Here is a 23,264-nt window from a genome sequence, read left to right as displayed (position 1 = left end):
AAGTGCTTTAGTGCCTCTTCTTCAGCTTACAACTGAATCCACTTTTACTTGATGGTTATAATTTTGAAAAAGTGGTGTTTCAGTTGTTACCAATCCTTAGGTGTTGCCGCTTCACCAAGAACGAAACAGAAGAAAGTTAAGCTGGGAATGGCCGGAGAGGAGCAAAGAGGAGTGGGATTGTGGGTGCACCATATTTTATTTATTTGCTTTAGAAAATGTATAAACTACTTGAACAAAAACCTCTCCAAGCAGTGCCAGCCCTGAGCCTCCTTAACGAATTATGGAGCAGAGGAGCCCGATTATCACTCTGAAGACAGCATGCAGATAAGGGCAGCTTATCTCTTCAGTCCCCAAATGAGACTGGAATGGAGATTTGCACCTGAGGGGAGAGAGGCAATGAGGGATTGTGGGGCGTGATTTTCCTTCTCTTGCACAGAAGTCCAAAACCTGTTTCACAGCACATGGCATCTGACTGGGAAGCATTCCAAACACACACAAACTGTAAAAGCTCCACACTTAAGAAAGGAAAACACTTAATAGTTTTCTGTTTGGTTGAATCTTCCCTTTGCCTTGCTCAGGAAACAGCCTTCGAAAAGGAGATGATCTATGACATACCTTAGGCAGTTACTCTATTCAATCTTGCTCAGTGTGCTGTTCTACAAGTCATCCTCTGTAACACTTGGTGTTTCCCTTGAAGAAACGCAGCTGCTGGTTGCAAGAGCCAATGGCTCATGGGAGTACAGGAGAGTTCTAAACCTCCTCCTAAAATTTTCATAACACTTCAGTCTCTGCCCAAAAACCAAATTCCTTCTTTGTCCAAATCCAGCACTTGCATTCAAAGCCTGGTTTTCTGTACTTTTAACCTGGCTGGCTTGTCGTGCTTTACTTCCTCAATGTTCTCTTAAAGTACAAAAAAGTCTTTGTTTAGATTTATATATATATATATATATTAAACAGCAAATAAATTTATGAGTATTTCAGGGATGGGCCCATCTCCATAAGACAAACCAACCTTTCAGATCCTGCTAGGTGACTGAAAGCCAAACTAGACATCATTCTGGCAAACCCATGGCCAGGAACCTGCATTTACTGAGGTAACGCAAGTGCATTGGTGAAAGTGATGTTCACTTTCAGTGGGCAGAAGAAAAATTTCTAGAGGAGCATTGGCAGGCAGGAGGGAGGAGTGCTATTATTATTGTTATTATTGTTGTTATTGTCATTATTAGTTCTGTCATCTCTCCCAAAGAAACCCAGGGCAGCAAACATAAGCAAGATGAAACAGTGCAAGTTAAAACAAAATAAAAGCCTATGTTAAAGGTTTAAACAATGTAAAGCAATACAGTATTTAGAACATCAAAGAACACATAAAACCAGTCACATACCCTTCCAGTTGCTATGTTCAAGGTAGCCGAGGCCCGTATCTTTTAGCCATCAACTGCTTGGGCAAACACTACTCTATTTACATTTCTCCTGAAAATCAATCATGAGGGAGACAGACACACTTCAGCAGGGAGGGAATTCCACAAACGGTGAACCACCACCAACAAGACCCTGTCACAGGCCATCACTGACAGGGCTCCCCTGCTGATTGCTTGACCTAGATCAGGGCGATCCAACTTCTCATAACAAGTGGGCTGCAAGAGTACTTTGACATGGAACCAGCAGGCCGCACATTGTATTGTCATGCAGAGGGTAGAGGAAACAAGGCCAAACTTTGATGCCCACCCCCAGCCCTTGTGCTGACTTCCCAGAGCTGGCTAAGTGAAGAAGCGTGCTTCGGGAAGAAAGCACAAGGCTCTGACGGGGTCCTAGAGTTTCCCCACCACCACTTTTTTCTGGAGGTGAAAGAATGACGAATTGCATATTTTTAAAGGTATCACCTACAAGGTGCACAAAACTATTTACCTCATTAAGCTCTATTTAATTTTCATTCTTTATGATAAACTGTTAACCACAATGGTGTTGAAATGTTATTGCTTTAAGACACATTCTAGCTAGACTAGAGCATGAATCATCTTTAGCTGCTTCCTGAGGCAATGTTTCCGCACAAGCTGGAGATACAAAATAAATGCTTGAGATCTCGAATGTTGTGCTTCCCTAGACTTTGATAATGATTTAAGTTCAAACTAGGTCTTTACAATCTTTGTTCCTCCACCCCTCGAGGGAGTGATTTTGAGCCAAACGCAGGAAGAAAGAGGGTTAACCAGCCCTTCTCTAACTGTTCTGCTCCTGATTACAACCTACAAGGTTGTTTTTCACACACCACAAACACACACACACAGCATGTGTGTCCTATACAGTGCTCAGTGCTTTTTGGGAGAGTGGGAGAATGAGGTGCTGGTACTCATATCTTGATAAACATGCTGTGGGTGCTGGCACAAAATGCCTGCCATGGGCAGAAAAAAGTGTCACACTACTGTCTCTCTTGTTCGTTCTCTCTCTCTCTCTCTCTCTCTCTCTCTCTCTCTCCCCCCCCCCCACACACACACCACTGTTTCCATGTAGTCTGACTTTAAAATGTTCTAGGTGCAAAAGAGCAGTACCCCCAAAACTGCGTGCAAAACTGTGGAGCTTAAAAGGGAAACACAATCCTCTTTCTGCATGAATAAGTGCTAGCAAGGTGACTCATTCCCAATTTTAAAGCTTTGTAAAATTCTGAATAAATGTATACAGAAGGGATTTGATTCTGATATTTGTTCTTTGCTTACCAAGGCTTTCTCCCCTATTAATAGCTTTGATAATCACAATTGTAGCCAAATTTAAAATTATATTTGGGGTAATTATAAGTATACTCATTACAGCTGTGTCATCTAGCCAAATGGTATGTATCACGTGTGTGTGTGTGTGTGTGTGTGTGTGTGTGTGTTGTTTCAGAATTTATTAGCTATGCTACCAGTAGCAGTTGTTAAGTTTTCTTAGTATGACTCAGAGCTTAAATCAAAGCATAGAGGCACACAACACTCCTTCTCTTTCTACATCTTTTACTCTCTTATGCGCATGTGAATGCATATATACAGCACTTGCTCTCTTCCTTGGCAGGATGATGGTTCTTATAAAGACATCCCCATCACATATAGGACTCGTCCAGTGCAGTATGGGAAAATACTGCCTTTCACTGTACAACTCTCTATGGTGATGCTCAGCACTGAGATCAGGAGATAAGGGCCTCCTGCCTGCTGTTTAGAGAAAGATTTTAAATCTCCCAATCTCAATACTGACCACCACAGCACTGAGACCAGGTTGTGAGGTGCTCTGACTCGTTTTCATAGAGCAATCACTAAAGAGCAAGCAGAGGGATTTGGCCTGACTGAGATCAGAAGATCAAGCTTCAGGACTTGTGGAGAAACTTCCTGTGGTTTGTTCGGCCAGATTTGACCCTCAGGTTAACCATCCAGGTTTAAAAGAGCTTGTTTTAAAGCCAAATAGGCTTGGAAGTGTTAAGTAAAGGTAGACATAGAGTACATTCAGGCTTTCTTGTTCAGATAGGTTTTTATTTATCTGTATTTTTTGGGGAAAAAAGGATAACACACATCCATTAGAACCCAAAACTAATAGCAAAAAATAAGCTATGTACCAATCGGTCCAAAAAAGGGAGCTATAGCACCTCTTTCCTCAGTGAGACAAACCTCGCTTCCTCCCACATGCAGCAGCCAGTGAATCAAATGCTGATTCAGTTTATTTTCACCCATCCCTTAGTGGCTCAGGCAAGGCTGGCTGTACATTTTCTGTTTAACTGCAACACATATCAGGGCCAGAACTCCCACTAGGCAGCATAACATAACCTCCTCAGGCAGCAGATGCTGGAGGGTGGAGAGCAATGGTGTCATGTTAGAGCTGTGCAAGCTACATGTGGCTTGTCTGGCACCCTCTTGTTGCCTTATAACCTCTTGATCTTAAGCCTTGATTAAACATAAATCTGAACCAAACACAGTGGTTCAACCAAATACAATGGAACAGACTGAATCCCTGCCCCACATTCCTTGGGATGCCAGTTCAGTACTCAATGGAGTTTCAGTCTTGAGACTACAGTTGACTGATCAACTCATCACAATGCCAATTTATTGTGTTTCCCCATGTTTAATACAATCATCATTTATCACCTTAACAATTATTCATGACTTCTCAGTCACCATTCTTGTAGTATTTTGGACCTAAAAAACAAAACACAGTATATCAGAAGAATGGTGTAATGAATAGCAGGACACATTTTCTTATCTGAGAAGCCAGGATGATCATTACATATGAAATGAAACAGGTCTACAAAAGAGTAGGTGTTGGTGGGCCAATGTTCATATATTCACTGATCCATAAATCCACACGGCAGAAGAGACTCAAGAACAGAATCCTAGATATATTCGATTTTAAAAATATAACTATCGGCACTGAAATAGAGAGAACACAAAAACAGTGCCTTCAAGAAGCAACAGCATATGCCATATAGACCGTCATTCACAACACACACACGCACACACACACACACGGCGCTTCCAGGTGAAGGCAGATTTTATGGGTTGGGTGTGCTGATTCTGGTGGGGACTGTTCCAATCTCAATGTACTTTTGAAAGTCAAAGCAAATTTAGAAGGATCAGCACAGGCAGTCGTGAGACTCGTACAAGAGAAATGCTTGTTGTTTGTTTGAAGAGCCCAAACTTTTTGTTCTGAATATTAGAAACCGGTTCAAATTTCTAATCAGCTGTGAAACTCCATATATGTTCTTGGGTCTCATGATAACCTACAATTTAAGGAGTTCCTGGGAGACACCTCAGTTGATTTGAGCACCTTAGAGAAAAGCCGAGGACAACTGTAAAGAATTAAATAACACTTTTCCTATCCCTCCCCCTCTTCAAGAGCCTTTTCCTTGTCTCCACTTACGCAACGGCGAGCAAAGCCAGTCATGGGGGCAGAGACCCCTTTCCACCTGCTCTGGGGCAACACAAGAAGCTTGTTCTATTTACTCTGGCTTTGAGCTAATATGAATCTCTTGTAAGCATCAAGACAACAAACCACAGAAAGAATATCTGCCTTTCTAGTGGAGGGGGAAACAGCTGTAGTTAATGTCAACCATGAATTAGAAAGCAAATATAAAGACAGATGAAAGGTAGTTGAAAATGTAAGTGCTTTATGCCAATCTGTGAGCATGATCAGTGTCTAAAGCCAAAACAGGAGTTTTTGTTTTTGTTTTTAATAGAGATAGCGAAGCTATGAGGCAAAATATAAAAGTGGCATTGTCTGTTTGCAGATTTAAAAAAATACTTTGTTTCTCTGTTTTGAACACAGACCCAACGATAACACTGCGGCCCCTTGTTCAAAACATGAGAAATGACGCTCAGAGTACACAATGAAAGACAATCAGTCTTTAGCTGTGCTTAAATATTCTGGACCTGGAACAAAATGTCCTAATACATCTCAAAACAAATCCGCCTAGCTTCTAACTGACTGGCTGCAACAGGTGGGATTTCTCTTCTGTCCGAATGCCCATTTATGAAAAAGGAAGAAAGCAACATTTGCTGCTCTGCAGGAGCTGGTAATAGTGCAAACAATTGTGACTCTCAAGATTTGATCTTTGGGACTGGCAGGACGCTGAGGAGTGTGCCCTAGGGGCAGGGGAGCTGAAGTCTGACTTAGGATGGGGGGCAGTGGTTTGTGGGGCCTTGTACCAGCCAGGAGGCACGAATCAGAGGCAGGGGAAGATTCGGAGCCAGAGGGTAGAGCACAAGATGGATGGGAAGAAGAGGAGGCAGAGGCAAGTCAGACAAGTGAAGGGCCAGGTGCTTCACCAGTCCTGCACCACTGTCTCCCAGAACCAGGAAGGGGCTGAAAAGGGATGTGCTGAGGAAACTTCCAGGCAGGCTCATTCTCCCTCCATTTGCAGCCAGTCCTGTCACAAAGTCTCCATGGGATGAATGGCAAAACTGTTTTCTAGCCTTGCCTTAAGACCCAAATCACCCTGAAGTCTCTGCCTGTGGTGTGGATGAACTCAAGACTTGTTCCAGCACCCTGTCCTGTGTAGGAACTTCAAATGGGAATAAAGCATGAATTGATTTCACTCCATGTATGCGCTTGTTATACATGTATTTCCCTAGTAAGGTAAAGGTAAAGGTACCCCTGCCCGTACGGGCCAGTCTTGACAGACTCTGGGGTTGTGCGCCCATCTCACTCAAGAGGCCAGGGGCCAGCGCTGTCCGGAGACACTTCCGGGTCACGTGGCCAGCGTGACAAAGCTGCATCTGGCGAGCCAGAGCCGCACACGGAAACGCCGTTTACCTTCCCACTGGTAAGCGGTCCCTATTTATCTACTTGCACCCGGAGGTGCTTTCGAACTGCTAGGTTGGCAGGCGCTGGGACCGAGCAGCGGGAGCGCACTCCGCCGCAGGGATTCGAACCGCCGACCTTTCGATCGGCAAGTCCTAGGCGCTGAGGCTTTAACCCACAGCGCCACCTGCATCCCCTATTTCCCTAGTAAGTTAGCCCTATTCTAGAGTTCAGTGGAACCCACAAGAAAACTTGTTTAAATGTGGGGCCAATAGAGTCCTTAATCTTTAGAGAGAAGCAGTAGGGGAAGATTATGTCTGTTCTGTCAGATTTACCTCAGAACGCCGATATTATTGCTTTTAAGCTCATTTCATGTTTTAATTTGGTAAATATACTGTCAGAAAACATGTCCAAGGAGGGGGACTCTATAATTATTTATGGGAAGCAGAACTACACTTGCTGTTCTTTTCTTCAAACAAATCTCAAGTACAATACATTAAAATACAACAGCAGCCAGCTTTGATATCTCCCCTTAGGCTTTTTCTGAATGTTGGCAGAGGCTGGAGGGAGTGGCATACATAAAGTCACTGCAATCTGTTATGAGCAGTTGAATGCCTATTAAGTCTTCTGTTAAGTTTCATTTGGACCAAAAAAATAATGCAGCCAACAAGCAACTTGCATATTCTTGTTTAGCAATACGAACAAGAGGTCTCAAAGGTATTCACCCCGAAACCTAGAGCGAGGCAACTCCTAGTTAAATAATGTTAATATTTGAGGCTTCAAAAGGCACTGAGGGCTGCTGAGAGATGAAGGTTGAAGGGAGGTGAAGCATTCTTATTCTGGCCCAGGGCAAGCCGCCATCTGTAACTGTATACCAACCTATGGGGAATTAAAAGAGACTGGGACGGGTGGGGGCGGGGGAGAGACCCAGTCAAAGAATGGTGAAATTCTGGCCAAAAGTCCATCCTCCAACATTTGCCATATAAAATTAGGCATGTTGATTCGTTGTGAGAGAATGTACCTCCCCACAGTGGGCCTGAAAGTGAACATTGGGGGGGGGGGAGCAACTGACAGGCCACCATTTTGAAAGGCTTCATTTCCAAAAAATTCCTTAGCATTCCTCTCTTCTGATTAGAAAGCATATATTTATGTATGGTATCTCTTTTAGATGCAACTAATCCATACACATTTCAATCTGTGATATAGATTTGTTTCCAAAACATTGTTGTTTTCAAATTGAGATACCGGTACACACAGCTTTCCCCTTACTTATTATCTGGAATTGTTGAGAATTGTGAAGAAGAAGAGTTTGGATTTGATATCCCGCTTTATCACTACCCAAAGGAGTCTCAAAGCGGCTAACATTCTCCTTTCCCTTCCTCCCCCACAACAAACACTCTGTGAGGTGAGTGGGGCTGAGAGACTTCAAAGAAGTGTGACTGGCCCAAGGTCACCCAGCAGCTGCATGTGGAGGAGCAGGGAATTGAACCCGGTTCACCAGATTACGAGTCCACTGCTCTTAACCACTACACCACACTGGCTCATTGGTGTCACACATTGGTGTTATTGTTACTCACACACAAATTGATGTGTAGAGAAAGGCCTCTGATTCACACATGGACACACACAGTTACTGAAAATCTAAATTCAGCTGTAACTCTGTGCATGCCCTGTAAGTGTGTGTGCAACTTTGCTTTAGTCAAAGCAATGAGAGCATAATTATAATTGGGGGAACCACTGTAGCTTAGTCAGCCTTACTGTCAGGTCACACCCTGCCCCAACTAACTCTGGAATCCAGTGCTGAATCTAATGCAAGCTACACCCATATTCAGACATTAAATCAAGTCATCATCGCTTGTGACTGAATAGTACCCAACAGGCAAGGATACTCTGCCTTAATTAAACAAAGTACTCCTCTTTGCAGCTGTATGGCAGATATATAAAGATATGCTTGATTTATATTGCCTGAGCCAAACTGTTCACAACAGCTTTAAACTGAGCTATCTTGTTTAATATCCAAATGTGTTTTCACATAATGAATAACCATTGACTTTTACCACTAAGCAAGACAACTCCTGCAGGTGCTTCCTAAGTACTTAGCAATTACCCCTCTTCCTGTGGGTGATGAGTCACCTCTCTAAAGTTCTTTTGTCTAGTTTGTAATGTAACCCAGGCCTGTTTGGATTGGCAGAGAACCACATTACTACTGGAATTAAGAGGCTGGTACTCAAAACTGGGGGTGTGATTTTTCTTTAAAGAAACTGAGCACACACAGCCTGTGCGGATAGTTTCGCTATCTAGGTTTGAACCCTTCTGCCAGCATAAAATGTTTCAAAGAAAACTCCCTGGACAATGACAATCTGTGTATATTGTATCCTTTAATACCTAATATGCTATTTTTGTGTGTGTTGGCCTGTATGCCTGATGTTATGGTATATGTTTCCTCTAGTAATCTGTTTTGCTTTTGTTTAACCCATTTTACTTTGGGGGATTCAAAAGCAGTGTCTTAAGTCCACATATGCTTCGGTAAGCTTTGTTCCAGCTCACTTAAATGACTAGGAAAAAACCCTTGTGCTAAATGGGTTTAGAGTATCGGACTAGGACTTGGGAGACTTGGGTTCAAATCCCTACTTGGCCAACAGGCGATATAATGTCGTCCTGTTCAACATTTCCCTCAACCCTCCACTGGCTACCAAATGAAGGAGCGTGAATGCTGGATGTGTTGTCAGGTCACACATTTCTTTTACTATTACCGTACTTTTCTGTGTATAAGACGAGGTTTTTTTATTTTAAAATTATGTTAAGAATTGGGGGTCGTCTTATACACGGATAGTGCATAGCAAGTCGGAGATTGTCGGTGGCTATTGGGTGTGTTATTGGTGGCTGCGGCAATGGCTGGTGTTGATTGGATGTTGCTACGGCAATTGGGCCGGCAATTGGCAGCATTTGCCGGCGAGGTGACAGATGATAGTGCAAGTGGCAGTGTAGTTCAGGTGGGTGAGCGATTTTCTGTAATCCCCCCTAAAAAAAGCTCAGCCACTCTGCCACCCCCCATACAGCTCAACAACTATGGGCAATCATCCCCCCAAAAAGCTCAGCAACTCTGGGCAATCTCCCCTCATTTTCTTAATTTGGAGTCCCCAAAAATAGAGGGCATCTTATACACGGCGGCATGTTATACATGGAAAATACGGTAATTACCAGCGAGGCATGTAAGGGAAACTCAGCTGGTGGCAACTATGTCCTTCTCCCATCCTCCCCATGTAGTTAAGTCCCCAAGATCTGCATATAATGAGCTTCCTGTGTGATGATGAGGGACAGCGCTGTGTGTATAAAAGCAAGCACAATGCCTGCTCTGTGTTTAGCTGCAGCCAACGATGTCTTTAATAAACACAACGTATGCACGGATTTATTAATAGGGAAGGAAAGAAAGAGTTAACAAAGAACCCTCCTCCTGCTCCAGTAAAAATAGTTACGGTAATACATCTTGCATATTCTTAACAAAAATGTCTGTTTGTTTTGATTAGGGCTTGTCATCTAAATGCCAAGGAGAATATAAACAGCGGTAAATGGGTTACAAGCTGGGCTACAGCATCACCTTAGGCTCCAGGACTGTACTTGACATAATGCAAGCAGACTTCTGCACCTGTAATGAGCAAAAGGCAGAAATGGGGTCAAAGAGGGACACACCTTAAAGCACCTAAGCTGCTCTTTATCCAGGTGGGTTTGCAGAATTAGGAACCCAGGTAGGAAAAAGCCCTGGCTCTGTTAACCCTTTAGAAAAGGATCAGGCAGTGGGTGATTGGAAAGACAGGGTCACAGCTCCATATTTTCTGCCCCATGTTTAAACTGCATTAATTCAAAGATGGCGACTGAAAAATGTCCGTTAATCTGAGAGCGTAAAAAAATAAAAAACAAATTGACTTTTGTGGCGGAAAGGCTGTCTGCCACATCAAGCATGTCACATGTTCCAAAAGACCTCACTTTCAAGTCTACTCTTTTGCTTGACAGCGACGGACACATGCAGCTGCCGTGAAAAAGAGAGGGGCAAATTCCACGCTGGGGGTCTTTAGGAAAGGTATTGGAAATAAAATTGCCAGTGCTGAAATGCATTCATATAAATCTACAGTGTACAACAATCGGCTATGTAATTCTGGCCACCACACCTCAAAAATAATATTATAATACTAGGAAAAGGGCAGAAAAAGCTACCAGAATGACCAAGGGGCTGGAGCAATTCCTCTGTAAAAGTTACAATATCTGTAGCTTTTTAACTTGGAAAATACCAGTTACTGGGGAACATGAGCAGGAAAGCTTGACCTGCTTGTGCATTTCCATAGGCATCTGGTTCGCCACTATGAGAATAACATTCGCCACTATGAGAATAAAATGGTCTGATCTTACAGGGCTCTCCTTATTTTCTTATTGTAGTATATAATGCTATGCATTTGACATGTCTGGTGGTTTTTTGGGGTTTGTTTGTTTTTAAAGCATTTCCCCCAAGAGCCATATTTATTATTATTTCCTGTAGGCAATTTGTACACTAGAACACTTTGGGTTAAATGGCAGAATAAATACCAAAACTAAATAAATAAATACATGCTGAAGCCACAGAACACTGGCCTTGTTATTTGAGCTATTTTGGTTTCATGTTATTACGCAACAACAAAATGTTCTTACTATATTTACCATAGAAACATATTAAATCTCAGTCCTTGTTAAAAATAAGTTCCTTTTTTTTCTTTTGGTAATTCATTACATTTCCATAAAAATAAATAGCTGTTAAAAGGCATTAGCCTTCTGAACTAGGCTCGTATAAACGAATCTTCTTTTCTGCCTGATAGTGTGTCAAAAATGTTAAAATGACTTATAGTCCACAGCTATAAGGGAAAAGATCAGTGGTTAAACATGTCTGATTTTTGCAGTTAATTCAAATGGAAAAAAAAATCCAGGTCATTGGCCTTTTTAAACAGACCCCCGTGGCGATATTTACTCCTCCATAAATAGCACAGTCACATGAAATACAAATGGCAGCTAGTAAAGCCAGCAAAACAAAAGAACTAGTTTGCAGACCCAAATGCAAAGTGTCACAGTTAAGAGGATTAACTGGGCAATCTTATACCACAATTATATCGTGGCACAGGGTGAAGCGAAAGAGAGATACCACTGCTATGCCATACCCTCTCATTCCTTAAGGGGAGGGGGGAATATTAATAACGGAAAATGGCACAAAAGGGCAGGCACACACCCAGGATCCATAGAAACAAAGACTGTGTCATTGACAACACCTATATATATGACACACAGCCAATGAACTGTTGTCAGTGGGGACACAGACTCATACAGGCTACCGCCTCTCCTGGTATGTCCCATGGAGAACCTTACGGTCTTCAAACAAAAACATCTTGGAGGTCCTGGGCCACAGGGAGGTTAGGCTGGCCTCAACCAGAGCCAGGGCTTTTTCAGCTGTGGCTCCGATCTGGTGGAACGCTCTGTCACAAGAGACTAGGGCCCTGCGGGACTTGAAATCTTTCCGCAGGACCTGCAAGAGCTGTTCCACCAGGCCTTTGGCCAAGGCACGGTCTGACCCCCTCCTTTGGTAATCCTCATAGAACTCTAGCTCAGTGGTTGCCATTAATTTTATTTTGAATTGATTTTATTTTGAATTGATTTTAGAATGCTGTGTTACTTTTATTGTTGTTAGCTGCTCTGAGCCCAGCTTTGGCTGGGGAGGGCGGGATATAAATAACATTTTATTATTTATTATTATTATCACAGCAAACAATGTGATGCCACAGCACTCCCAACCCATCAGTCCAATGGCACAGGCAGCAACAACCCCATCCTTGAAAGCAACAATGGGGAACCTGTGGCCCTCCAGAGGTGTTTTTTTTTTTAATTCCTATCAATCCAAGGCAGCATTGTGGTGAGTCTGGTGACCAGCTGGCTCTCTGACAGTCTGGAAAGCCCTAGGCTATAAAGCAGCCGGACTTAGTCTAGAGTGTGACACAGATCTTGTTCCCATGCTGACTATTGCATATAATTGTGCCTCACGTGTTACCTCACACGTGAACAGCAAAGAAGACAACTTTGCAGATGCGTTGCATCTTCAAACAACTGACCAGTGGAGCTCTTTTGGGTGGTCCAAGGGTTGTTGACTCCCCACTGAGGGGGAAGGACTTCTGGAGCCATTCCAAGACTTGCTGTGACCAACTGGCTGTGGATAAATTTGTTTGGCTTTGGAGGCACTTTGATTCCACCGCTGTTTTGCTTCTGACCCAAGTGCCTGATGCCTCAGTCTGTGATGTATTTTGGGATCACTTTCAGCCTCTGCAGACTGATGAGGTGGGTGAGATGCTCACGGCCCTGTGTTCAACCATGTCTCCTTTTGACCCCAGCCCTTCTTCCTTTATTAAATCTAGCAGAGGGGGCTTGAATGGTTGGGTTTGGAGTCTGGCTAATGCTTCGCTGCATAAGTGGGTGGTCCCTACGCCCTTTCAAGGTATGAAGTGGTAGTACAGCCACTTCTAAAGAAGCCAGCTTTGAACACATGGGTTTGGACTAACTGCTGACCCAGAAAGGTGGAGTTGCAGTGGAGCAATCTGTAGACATTCTTGAATAATATAGATTATCTGGACTCATTTCAACCTGGGTTCATGCCTGGTCATGGAACCACATTGACCTAAGCCACCCTGGTGAATGACTAGTGGTGCATCTCCCATGACATATCTTGAGTTCTGCTGGCAAAGTGGGGCTTCCACTGTATCCTAAGGCTCCTCATCTGGCATAACGTGAGTACTGAAGTCCTCTGTACTGTATTTGAGCCCAATGCATGGCTGGTGCTTAATGAATGTGTTCAGCTCTGTGGGAAGCTGAATCAAGACAGCATTAGTGTTTCACCTGCACAAAGCAGAATGGAATAGTAGTATTCCTTTTTGTGGGCTTGGGAGCCCGAGTTTCTTCTGTAAGATCAGATTTTCTGTGGTAGTAGCAACTGATACTGCATTTATTATCATCAGTATGTAAGCCTATGTAAGCACTGTATTCATGAGTGGTTCATAGTCAGTGTTGGAAGTGGGAAGGAAAAATCACTTGTAGGTACTGTTTAGCTTAGTCTTTTAGACTCACCAGCTTATTTTATTCTTACTGTTTAGTCCCAACTTTCTAATGTTTCGCCATGCCCCAGTTTAAAGAAATGTATGTGAACATTTACCTTATATAATGTATTCCAAAATCTGCTTTGAAAGCCACATGACAAGAAGCTAGAACAATAAATATAGAATGCTATTTTTTTCCCTCCAGTGGTTGTGAAAAATCCTGTTTTCCATCACATCACATGCAGGAAAGATAAGTAGAAATGTGTGCATTGCTCATCATATTATTATTTTCCTGCATATGCAAAGTGACAGCCGTAAAATGTCTGCAGCAAGCTGTTGACTGTAGTCTATCATGGGTTCAGCTGAGGCAAGCTGTGTTACTTGGTGGGATCTATTTATCATGAGGCCTGATTTGCATTTGATGCTGGGAAAATGTAATTAGGCAGTAGCTCCATGTAGAAATGAGGTGAAATTGGTTCTGTTCATGTTTTAATGAAAACCTCCCTAATTTGCACTTCCCAAACCAAATGGCAGCTTTTGTTTGAATGTCACACTTTTCTGAATTTGCAATATAGCTCTCCAACCAAAACAAATGTGTAGAAAAAGCATAGGTAAAAATGTGCAAAAAGGAGTGTATATTAGTGAAAATAGTGCACAACATACAAAATTTTGTGTGAAACTATTTGCAATAAATGAAACCACAAACTGATAACAAAATGGGGCAAACTGAGCATAAGATACAAAAAATGAGTAAAACAGAATCTGAAATTAAGAGATTCACGAGACTCTAATTCCATGCAGCCATCATCTCATTTAAATTGAGTCATGTGACACCAGCATACCAGAGTTCCATGACCCATGTGGGAACTCTTCTGTTACACTAATGCTGAACACGTGGCAGCTGAAGGCACAGTTTAAATGAGACACAACCTGCATGGAATGTGACATGTTCAAGTCTCTTTCCGCATGTCCAGAATCATTTAAAAATCTTTTCTGTATGTCTGTTTGAAACAACACGCTATAGAAACAATTAACCACTGATGATGTCTGCCCATCTCGAGTCAAAAAATGTCCAAATGAATCCGGTAAGGACATGAAATATCTGAAACCTTATACACTACTCCCTCCCAATATATCGGCCTGAAAAGCAAGATGAGCGCTGTACCCTATAGTTGCCTTTGACTGGACTTAACCGTCCAGGAGTCCTTTACCTTTACCTTATGCTCACATAAACAGTAGTGCAATCTGAACAGAACAATAATGTTACATAAATGATACACAGTCACTGTGTAACCTAAATAATTAAGACTTTGTTAATGAGATCCACTGAATTTGCTTTGTACTGTATTAGTTTTGTTCACCAGCACTGCCTGTTTTCCAGCTGGAGATAATTTCAGGCAGGTATTAAACTCATGGTAAAAGCCTGCTAAGAAGCTGACAGGATGCTAACCATTAAGTTTTCTGTTAGTCCGGTTGCCTTTTTATGCTTTGGCAAGTTTCTTGAAATATCTGTGCTTCCTAACCCTTCTGAGACAGATTAGTTGACATACATCATTTTATTTTGTGGCTTCTGTACATTACAAAATTGCTGGTTTTCTACAGATTCCACCCCCACCCCCATAAAAGGCAATAAGGACTCGTGTATTTTCCCATTTTCAAGTGGAATAAATGCTCGTTATTATTTCCAGTCCTGTCTTTCAAGTCCAGCCTCTAAGCTCCTCAAAGCAACCCTGAGTGAAGGAGGCTAAGAAGCATTGATCCAAGTCAGCCATTACAATCACGGCTCAATATACTGTGGTTTGTGATTGTGGCATCTGCATCAGGTCTGTGACTTGCCTGAGGCCATTCAGTGAACTTTACAGCAAGATGGAAGAATTAGACTCAGCTTCCCACAGCCAAGCCCCACTCTCTAGTCACTAAACCACCTCTAGATTGTGGCTTCTGTTGTCTTGTTTTTACAAACAAGAGAGATAGTAAACTACTAAATCTGTCCCTGTCCCTGTTCAGATTAGGGATGGGAAGAATCTATTTCTGATCCACACAACGTCTGCTTGTGTTCACCCATCAGTAGATTTTATCCTGCTTTTGCATTATTCTGTAATAACGAAATATGCACAAAATGCCCATTTAAATACATGTCGGTACATATTTTATTTCAAAATACACATTATTGTTTGAACTTTTGGTTTGTGCAAAAGCAACTGGATAATTAAGTTATGATCTACACATTAGTCCAGGAGATGCACGTCAGAATTTGTAACATCCCTGCTTCAGCCTGCTGTTGAGGCTGACAGGAGTGAATACTCCACACAAAAGAATTTCCTGCATATAGAAAACCTGGCAGGGAAGGGAAAGGAAAGGGCTTGGAGAGAACCCATTTGGCTGCCCCTGCTTTATCTGCTGAAGGTCTAGGCAGCTATGTAGTTAAAGGTGGCTGTAGAAAAACCACTATTTTAATTCAAAATTGAATAGTATACCTTTATTAAATTTAACGGATTGTCAAATGATTCCATATCTTTGATGTGCCGTTATGGGTTTCCAAATTACACCACATTGTTGCAGGTGTCCTGGGACCTTGAAATAATTGTAAACAGTCAAGGGCCAGGATAGTCAGGGGACATTTGCTATTTATGTACGTGACATATTCAGTTTTATATCTGTATGAGGCATTTGGCATATGAGCGTTCCACACAGAACTATTTTTAAAAATGGAATGAAGAACCCCAAAGAGAATAGCCACAACTGTAACTGACAAAAGCACACTCCTAAAACTGAAATACTTCCCCATAGTAGTTTGTTTCTGAAGCTGTTATTTACAAAGAGGTTTCAGCACAACCTAAGCTGAAGGGTGATCTTACTTAGGAGTCCCTAAGTTCCTCCTAAGTACCTCCTGATCTTAGTTCCAATCCCTCTATCTCAAATCCTAAGATGCAAGGGGGAGACAACAGATGGTCTCTCGGACAATTTGTTCCAATGTTATTTAAGGACTCTCATTTACTGAGTGCCGGATAGCCTGTGCAATTTGCAGTGAATGAGACAGGAGACTTGCCATGCATTTGAGCAATAGGATAGTTCCACTTGTGAAAGCAGACTGAGTGCTTGTGAAGCCAAACAAGTACAGTAGCAAAAATGTAGACCAACATTTTATTAACTTTTTATGCTGTTTAATTTGTTATTAAGTTTGTTGACACATAAAAGTAAATGCACTTTTATTTAATTTTTTTTAAAATTGATAAATCAAAAGGGGCTGCAGCTTATTGTCAGAGGATCTGCTTTGCATGCAGAAGGTCCCAAGTTCAATCCCAGGATTCTCTAGGTAGGGCTGGGGAATGACTCCTGCCTGATATGCTGGGAATTTGCTTCCAGTCATTGTAGACAATCCAGAGGTAGATGGACCAATGAGCTGACTCTGCATAAGGCAGCTTCTTATGTCCCCAAATATCTTAAAGAACTTGAGGCAAAATAGACAAACATTCAATGTTTTCTTCAATATCAACATTTTGAAGAACAAGAAATCCAAGAGACTATCCTGATTTCACAGTTGTTGAATTATGAGGCAGACTGTCCTTCACTGCAGGTTTTTAAGCAGAGGTTGGATGGCTATCTGCCATTGCTTTAGTTGAGATTCAACCCTCAAGGTCCCTTCCAACTCTACAGTTCTATGATTCTAGGCCTCCAGAGAAAGGTAGGAAAATATAGTGAAGGGAATGACTGATGGGGAATTTGTGCAGTTGGAAAATCAGCTTTTAAAAAAATCCCTGACTGGCAACTGATGCCTCTTGCTCCTTTGGCCGATGGATGAGACCAGAGAGGCCCTTCTTCTTGCTTCTGCAGGGCAACCAGCAGTTGGGAGTGTTTTTTATAAGTCCTCCTTTGGCCCACTGATAGGGCTAGTCTCCATCTTGCTGTGATGCTGTTGCTAGAATGCAGGGGGAGTGGCCTCCCAGTGCCCTTATCCTTAGCTAATGGCGGAAGGTGCTGTCCTCAGGTTCTTATTAATAAATGAATAGAAGAGAAATTTTCAGCAGGTGGAGCATTTCCTGTCAAAGTACTGCAGCAGTAAATATAGCTTCTAAACTATTAAAAGCCCTGGAGCCAATACTATAATCCCACCAAAAGGAAATAAAAAGGTAGTGTATAAATGGAGCAGTTCAGGCTATTTTTTCATAAACAGTTACCCATCATCATGGAGATCACAGTATACAAATGTATCAATTTCCTGACACAATCTTGCTAGTGTGGCAAAATTCCAAACTCCACTCTCACCACTTAAAGGCATCTGTTAGTACTGAGAAGGAACAAGTATTGATTTACATGTCTATGGCTGAAAAACTGAATTCTGCTCTATGTTTGACTTCTCATTTGTTCTCTCAGTGGGAGCTGAGGTTTATCTCTACTGCACCACTCACAGAGATTACCTGCCTCGCAAACTGCTATTAATTGATTATCATATTTGAGTGAGCACATGAGTTGTCCTTTAAAGAAGGCATAAGGCATGAGAAACCATATGGAAAATTGGACTTAACCAGTAGGCTGCAGCAAATTACAGGGATACTGGTTTCAAAGGAATGGAAGGGTCAAAACAAAAAATTATTCCTAAAATTAAATGCCAGTTATGTTTAGGATTAAATAATTATTTGCTGGGTCTTCTTTTCTAAGCAATTTGGGAACCACCCTTCTTTTATCAAGATGAAAATTGAGGATATGGCATAAAAGAAGGCCACGGACCCTAACCCTAACCCATAGCTAGGACAGCAAAGACATGTTAAACCTTAGGGGGTTATGTCAGATTCAGCATCTCCATTAACAACTTTCTGCTGGTGGAACCTCACTGAGGTGCAGACATGACAGAAGCAAGGAATCCTGTCTCTGTTCCAGAGTTCTTAACTGATGCAGTAATCCAAGAAAGAATCCGAAGTAGCAAAGCAGACTAAAGTTGTTTGGTTGCACAAGACTGCAGGCCTGCAGCACAGTTGAACAAGTCTCTGCACAGCTTCCATAATTTGATGAGATGCTGCATACACAACACTAATGTAGGCTCTTGAAACCACGACACAAGCTTTTGAGCTGCAGGGTGTCTATGATTAGATCTTAATCACATCTCCTTGAATGGCAGAATTAGGAACGCTTCACACATTTGTTTGAAAGATGGCATAGCAACTCTTTCTCTTCCATCATGCAGAGGTGCTCAGGTGTGAAGAACATCGCACACATGCATTATAAATGGTCATTTAGTAAATACACTCTCCCAGAATGTGTAAACAAGACACATCCTGTGTGTATGTGGCTTTAAAGAGAAGCTCACAGCTGCTATTCCCAACATACCAATAATGAAGCTTCAAAAAGTTGTTTTCCCCTTCTGAAACAGCTGCTATTTGCACACTTGTTTCCAGGCACTGTTACAACAACACAAACTGAACCTCTTTCCATAATTTGGACTGCTTTGCCTCTCCAGGGCTAATGCACTTTAAAAAGTTGTATTACATACTGGCTAATATTTAAGAGGTCAAGCCTTTCCCTCCTGCCAGAAGAAATGGAATGAGGGGAGAGCTGTGAAGGTCCTATTACACCTCACCCAGGGAATTTTTAAAAAGGTGTTTTTTTCCAGAGGACTTTTTGCAAATGTTTCCATCTTAAAAACTGACATATTTTGAAGGACACTGGAAAACCCTTTATTAGGTATGTTTTATTTTAAGATGTACAGCATTAGTGCACTGGCAAATACAACACTTCAATTCAAAATGAATTTCTGTATTATGGGTGCAGTAATCTTCGTTAGAGGAACATGCAGGGCCTCCGTCGCTTGTGAATTGCTGGCTGTGTCTCCTAGTCACCTTTGGTTTAGTCTGTAGATACTAGTAGCAATCATCCTGTTTCTGCTGCCCTTCTGACCTGTTCCCTCCTTTGTGGTCAACCTTTTCACCTTCCCCCTTGAAGGACACAGACACACTGCTGCAGAATGGGAAACAAACAAGCAGCTTCTTGCTTTGTTTCGCTGGGGATAAAAAAAGGTCAAAAGGCAGTGGGGCAGAAACTGCAAATAGGGGTGTGAGCTTTAACCAAGACCCACAGAAGGAAGTGGACTGTGTGGGTATATTGTAATCTTACTTGGTACATATTAAATTTAATAAATATGCCAAAGGGGACAATTTTATTCAACCCTAGCTTTGGAACAATACATTTTATGTTGCTAAAGCAGTAACATACATTTGGGGTTGATAAGTATTGCACATATGTTTGTGGAATGCTCTCCCCAGGGAGACTCATCTGGTGCCTGTGTTACATATTTTTAGGTGCCAGGCAAAAACATCCCTCTTTTCCCAGACCTTTCGCTGATCCTATATCTGGCTATCTGGCTGGGTTATATATATATCACACACACACACACACACACACACACACACACAATTTCTCAATTTTTCTGTTTTGTGTGCACGAAAAATCTGTGCTGGGAGAAGGGGAAATGGGCTTTATTCCACACAGCTTTAAAATTTTCTGGAAATGTTGCATCTCCAGAGGAGCGGTGGGAAAGAGAGAAGAAGGCAAAAGTTAGTAACTGCCTGCTTACCCAAGAGTAAGCTCTACTGGTTGAACAGGGTTTAATTGCAAGTAAAGATGAATAAGACTGGGCTGCTTAAGTTTCTTGCGGACTCCCCGCTCTCCGTCCCGCCGCTAGGGACCCAAAAGCCAACAACGATGACCTTTCCCGGAAGAAAAACACAAGAAGCAGACCAACGCAACCTCACAAGCCCCGAAAACTGCCGGGTGGGATTCTTGTCCTCCTCGCGCCCCTCTGAGCTCCCACCTCAAAACAAACCAACGAAAAAGTCCTGATCGCAACTCGTCATTGGCTGCCCGCTCGTCCCGCCTCCGCTGCCGTAGACCCAATCGCGTCCGCCGCACCACACCCCGCCCTTGACCCCCTCGCTTTGGGCAAATCCTGGTGTCACTCGCTCGGTCCCCCAGAGGTCGCGTCGCTTGGCTTCCAGCTTGTCCCGCCCAACAGAATGCAATTCGCTTTAACCACCGCCGCCGCCCGCCCCACCGCCTCTCCGATTGGCTGCTGCGCTCCTGTCAGTTACCCTCGGGCCGGCGTCCTCCAACGGCTGTTCCAACCGCCTTCCTGCTCCTGCTCCTCCACCTCCTCCCCTCCCCTCGCCGCTGGCCCCGCCCCCTCCTCCGAGTCGGAACTCGGCTGTCCTTAACAGCGCGCTCGCTCGCAGCAAGTTGCGCGCCGCTTCTCGAGTGGAAGGTTCGCCGCCTCCGCGCCCCTCCCTCCCCCGCTGTTACGTTGCGCGCGGCCTCTGAGGAGGAGGAGGAAGAGGAGAAGCGGCGGCGAGGGGCGCTGGCGTGACAAAATGTTGGCGGAAGAGGCGCCGGGGGCTCCCGACGGTGGCTGAAGAGGAGGCTGCGCGGCCCTGGCCTCTCTCCCTCCCCTTCCCGCTCCGCCGCCGTCCTTCCCTCAGGAGTCGCCGAGGAACCCCGGCTCATGACAGCGAGCGCCTGGCGGGGCGGCCCAGGCGACAGCGAGCCTGGCTGAGGCGGCGGGTGGCGGGAGAACAGCGCCTCCTTCCTCCTCACGAGACCGCGCGCCGCCAAAGTTTGCCGCTCGCGGGCGGGCGGCGAAGAGACGTCGCTGGCGGGAGGAAGAATAAAAGTTTTCCTGCTCTGTTTTTCTCCTTCGGCTGATTTGGAGGACGCAGCGGGGGCGGGTCTTTGCTGCGTGCCGGCCCCCCCTTTTGGTTTAACCCTCATTTGGTCTCTTCCTCGGAAAAGTATCCATTATTTGGAAACCCTTCGGGGTATCGGATTAAGTGTATCCCCTCCCTTCTCAAGGGTGTCGGATTAAGAGCCTTCTTTCTTTGAGGTGTTGGATAAACAGCCTCTCCCCCCCCTCCCTCTTTGGAAGGTGTTTGGATTCTTCCCCCTTTCTTGGTTTTTTTTTTTTTTGGACTTGGAAGAACCGCGGCCCCTATTCCTTGGTGCACTGGATTAAGTGTCTTCCTCCTTCCTTGGCTGGTGGTGTCTTCTCGCCGGCCGCCGCTTGCTCTGCCTTCCTCCCTCCCCCCGCCCCTCCGGCGTGATTATATGCTTCAAGGGAGAGGCGATCCCCCCTCGTGCCTCCTCCTTTCCCAGCCATGTCGGCGACGGCGATCTCCGCCGCGGAGAAAGTGGACGGCTTCACGCGGAGGTCGGTGCGCAAGGCTCAGAAGCAGAAGCGGTCGCAGGGGTCTTCGCAGTTCCGCACCCAAAGCAGCCCCGTGGAGCTCTTCCCGCTGCCCCAGCTCAAAGGTAATGTATCAATTATACCGCATGTATCTCCTAGGGAGGAATCGAGCGAGCTGCAGCTCACTTAGCCCCGGGCTACAGGTGCTGCCTTCTGCGGGAAGAGACTTCCTCCCGCCTCTCGCCGCCGCCTACGTGCTGTTTGCTTCCTTGTGCCAACCCTCTAAATTTCGCGGCAGCCCGTTTCACTGTTACTCCATGTTAAGGCGCAACTCTTGTTCCGAAACTTCCTCTCCGCAGCCTTGTTAAAACCCTGCCTTTTATCCCTTTCCCCTGCGAAATATAGTGCCACAGGTTCGCATTTCAACAGCTTTCAGGGGATTAGGTGCTTTCCTGTTTTGAAGACCTAACACTTTTAAGGGCCTTGTTCCCTGAGCTGCTAGAATTTCATGCTTTCCTGCCCTGCCTTAAGGAGTTGGCCATGCAAAATGTTGGCTTGATTCATTTGTGGGTAGTACCAGGGACAAAAGAGGACCCCCAGGCCAACTCCGGCTGGGAGCACCAAGGTTTATGGCATAATCTGCAGAACTTGCTCAGAAACAAGGCCTTCATAAATTTTAACCTGTCCTCCCCTTCCTCATTCTTCTCTGGGTTTTGTGTAATCTCCTCCAGGGGCTGTTACTGCTGTTTAAATTAGTGTACAAAGTATCCTTCCCTTTAAAACTGTGGTACTGTGTTACTTTCACCCCCTGGAATTAAAGAGTGCTCACATGATTAGTTAGGCTCCCAGAAGCTCATAGTAGTAGTGTTTAGCAAGTGTGCATTTCTGTGAATTTCTTTATCCTCTTTTCTGGGCTTGTCAGCCCTATGACAATCCAAACTCCATTTTTACCAACTCTGATGCTAATTTGAAGTACTGGAATTCTTATGTGCAACTCAACACTTTTTTTTGGCTGTCTAAAAAAGTTTTTCACATTTTTTAAAAAGGGGGGAAAGGATAAAAAATGATAGTTTGAGCTGAAAGGGGTTAGGACTGACATAAGTGGTCCAGAATAAGACATTAAAATACAATAAAAACAGGAGCAATGAACTCAGGATAACCTAAGCATGTTGATAGTGATGGTAAGTAAAAGCCCCCAAAAGGTATTCCAACAATATCAAGTCCTAACATTGGGCCCAAAGTATGTGAAGTATTGTCTACTTCCATATCAACTTATCTGAGTAAGATCACCCAGCGAGGTTCTGCTCATGGTGACATTGCCAAAAAAAGGTTTGAGGGCAATGGTGCACCGTAGGGCCTTTTCAGTGGTAGCCCATGCATTGTGGAGTCCTCTCACTAAGGTGCACCTTACACTGATACTGTAACCTTTTTGTCATGTCAAGGTGTACTTCTTTGCCCAGACTTTTGGTGGGGTGAGGTTTTGTTTTGTCAAATTCCTCTAATTTTGAGTGGTGTTGTTTTATTGCACAGATAGCCCCCATTTATGCAGAGTTACGTTCTGCGACACTGCACATATCAGTGAAATCTCATTTAATTGAAACCCTTTGAAAAAGCCTACAAATACCCTGTTCTGCCCCCCATGCCCTTTTAGAGACATTTTAGTGATGTATTTATTATGTTTCCGGGTCGCTTCTGCATTCGGCGTGTATACAAGGTCGCACACATATTCAATTCACATAAATGGGGGC

The 23,264-nt window shown here is 43.7% G+C and overlaps 1 protein-coding gene and 1 long non-coding RNA gene across 2 annotated transcripts in view; one reads left to right on the top strand and one right to left on the bottom strand.

Moving 5' to 3' along the window:
• Positions 1 to 16,491: 16,491 nt before the first annotated feature.
• Positions 16,492 to 18,254, bottom strand: LOC310842097. The gene is made up of 2 exons (XR_014562858.1): positions 18,182 to 18,254; positions 16,492 to 17,340 (listed from the first exon to the last, which is right to left on the bottom strand). It is a non-coding gene; the product is annotated as an uncharacterized lncRNA (long non-coding RNA).
• The window catches only part of PPP2R5A (protein phosphatase 2 regulatory subunit B'alpha), a 45,910-nt gene continuing 39,979 nt past the window's right edge, over positions 17,334 to 23,264 (top strand). Inside the window, exon 1 of the mRNA XM_083733580.1 lies at positions 17,334 to 21,641. Within this exon, the coding sequence (XP_083589706.1) occupies positions 21,488 to 21,641 (154 nt within the window). The 5' untranslated portion in view covers positions 17,334 to 21,487. The remainder of the gene's footprint in view (positions 21,642 to 23,264) is intronic.

The sequence above is a fragment of the Podarcis gaigeae genome, assembly GCF_964106915.1.
Source record: "Podarcis gaigeae genome assembly, chromosome: 3".
Classification (NCBI taxonomy): domain Eukaryota; kingdom Metazoa; phylum Chordata; class Lepidosauria; order Squamata; family Lacertidae; genus Podarcis; species Podarcis gaigeae.
This window is presented reverse-complemented; position numbering and strand designations above follow the sequence as displayed.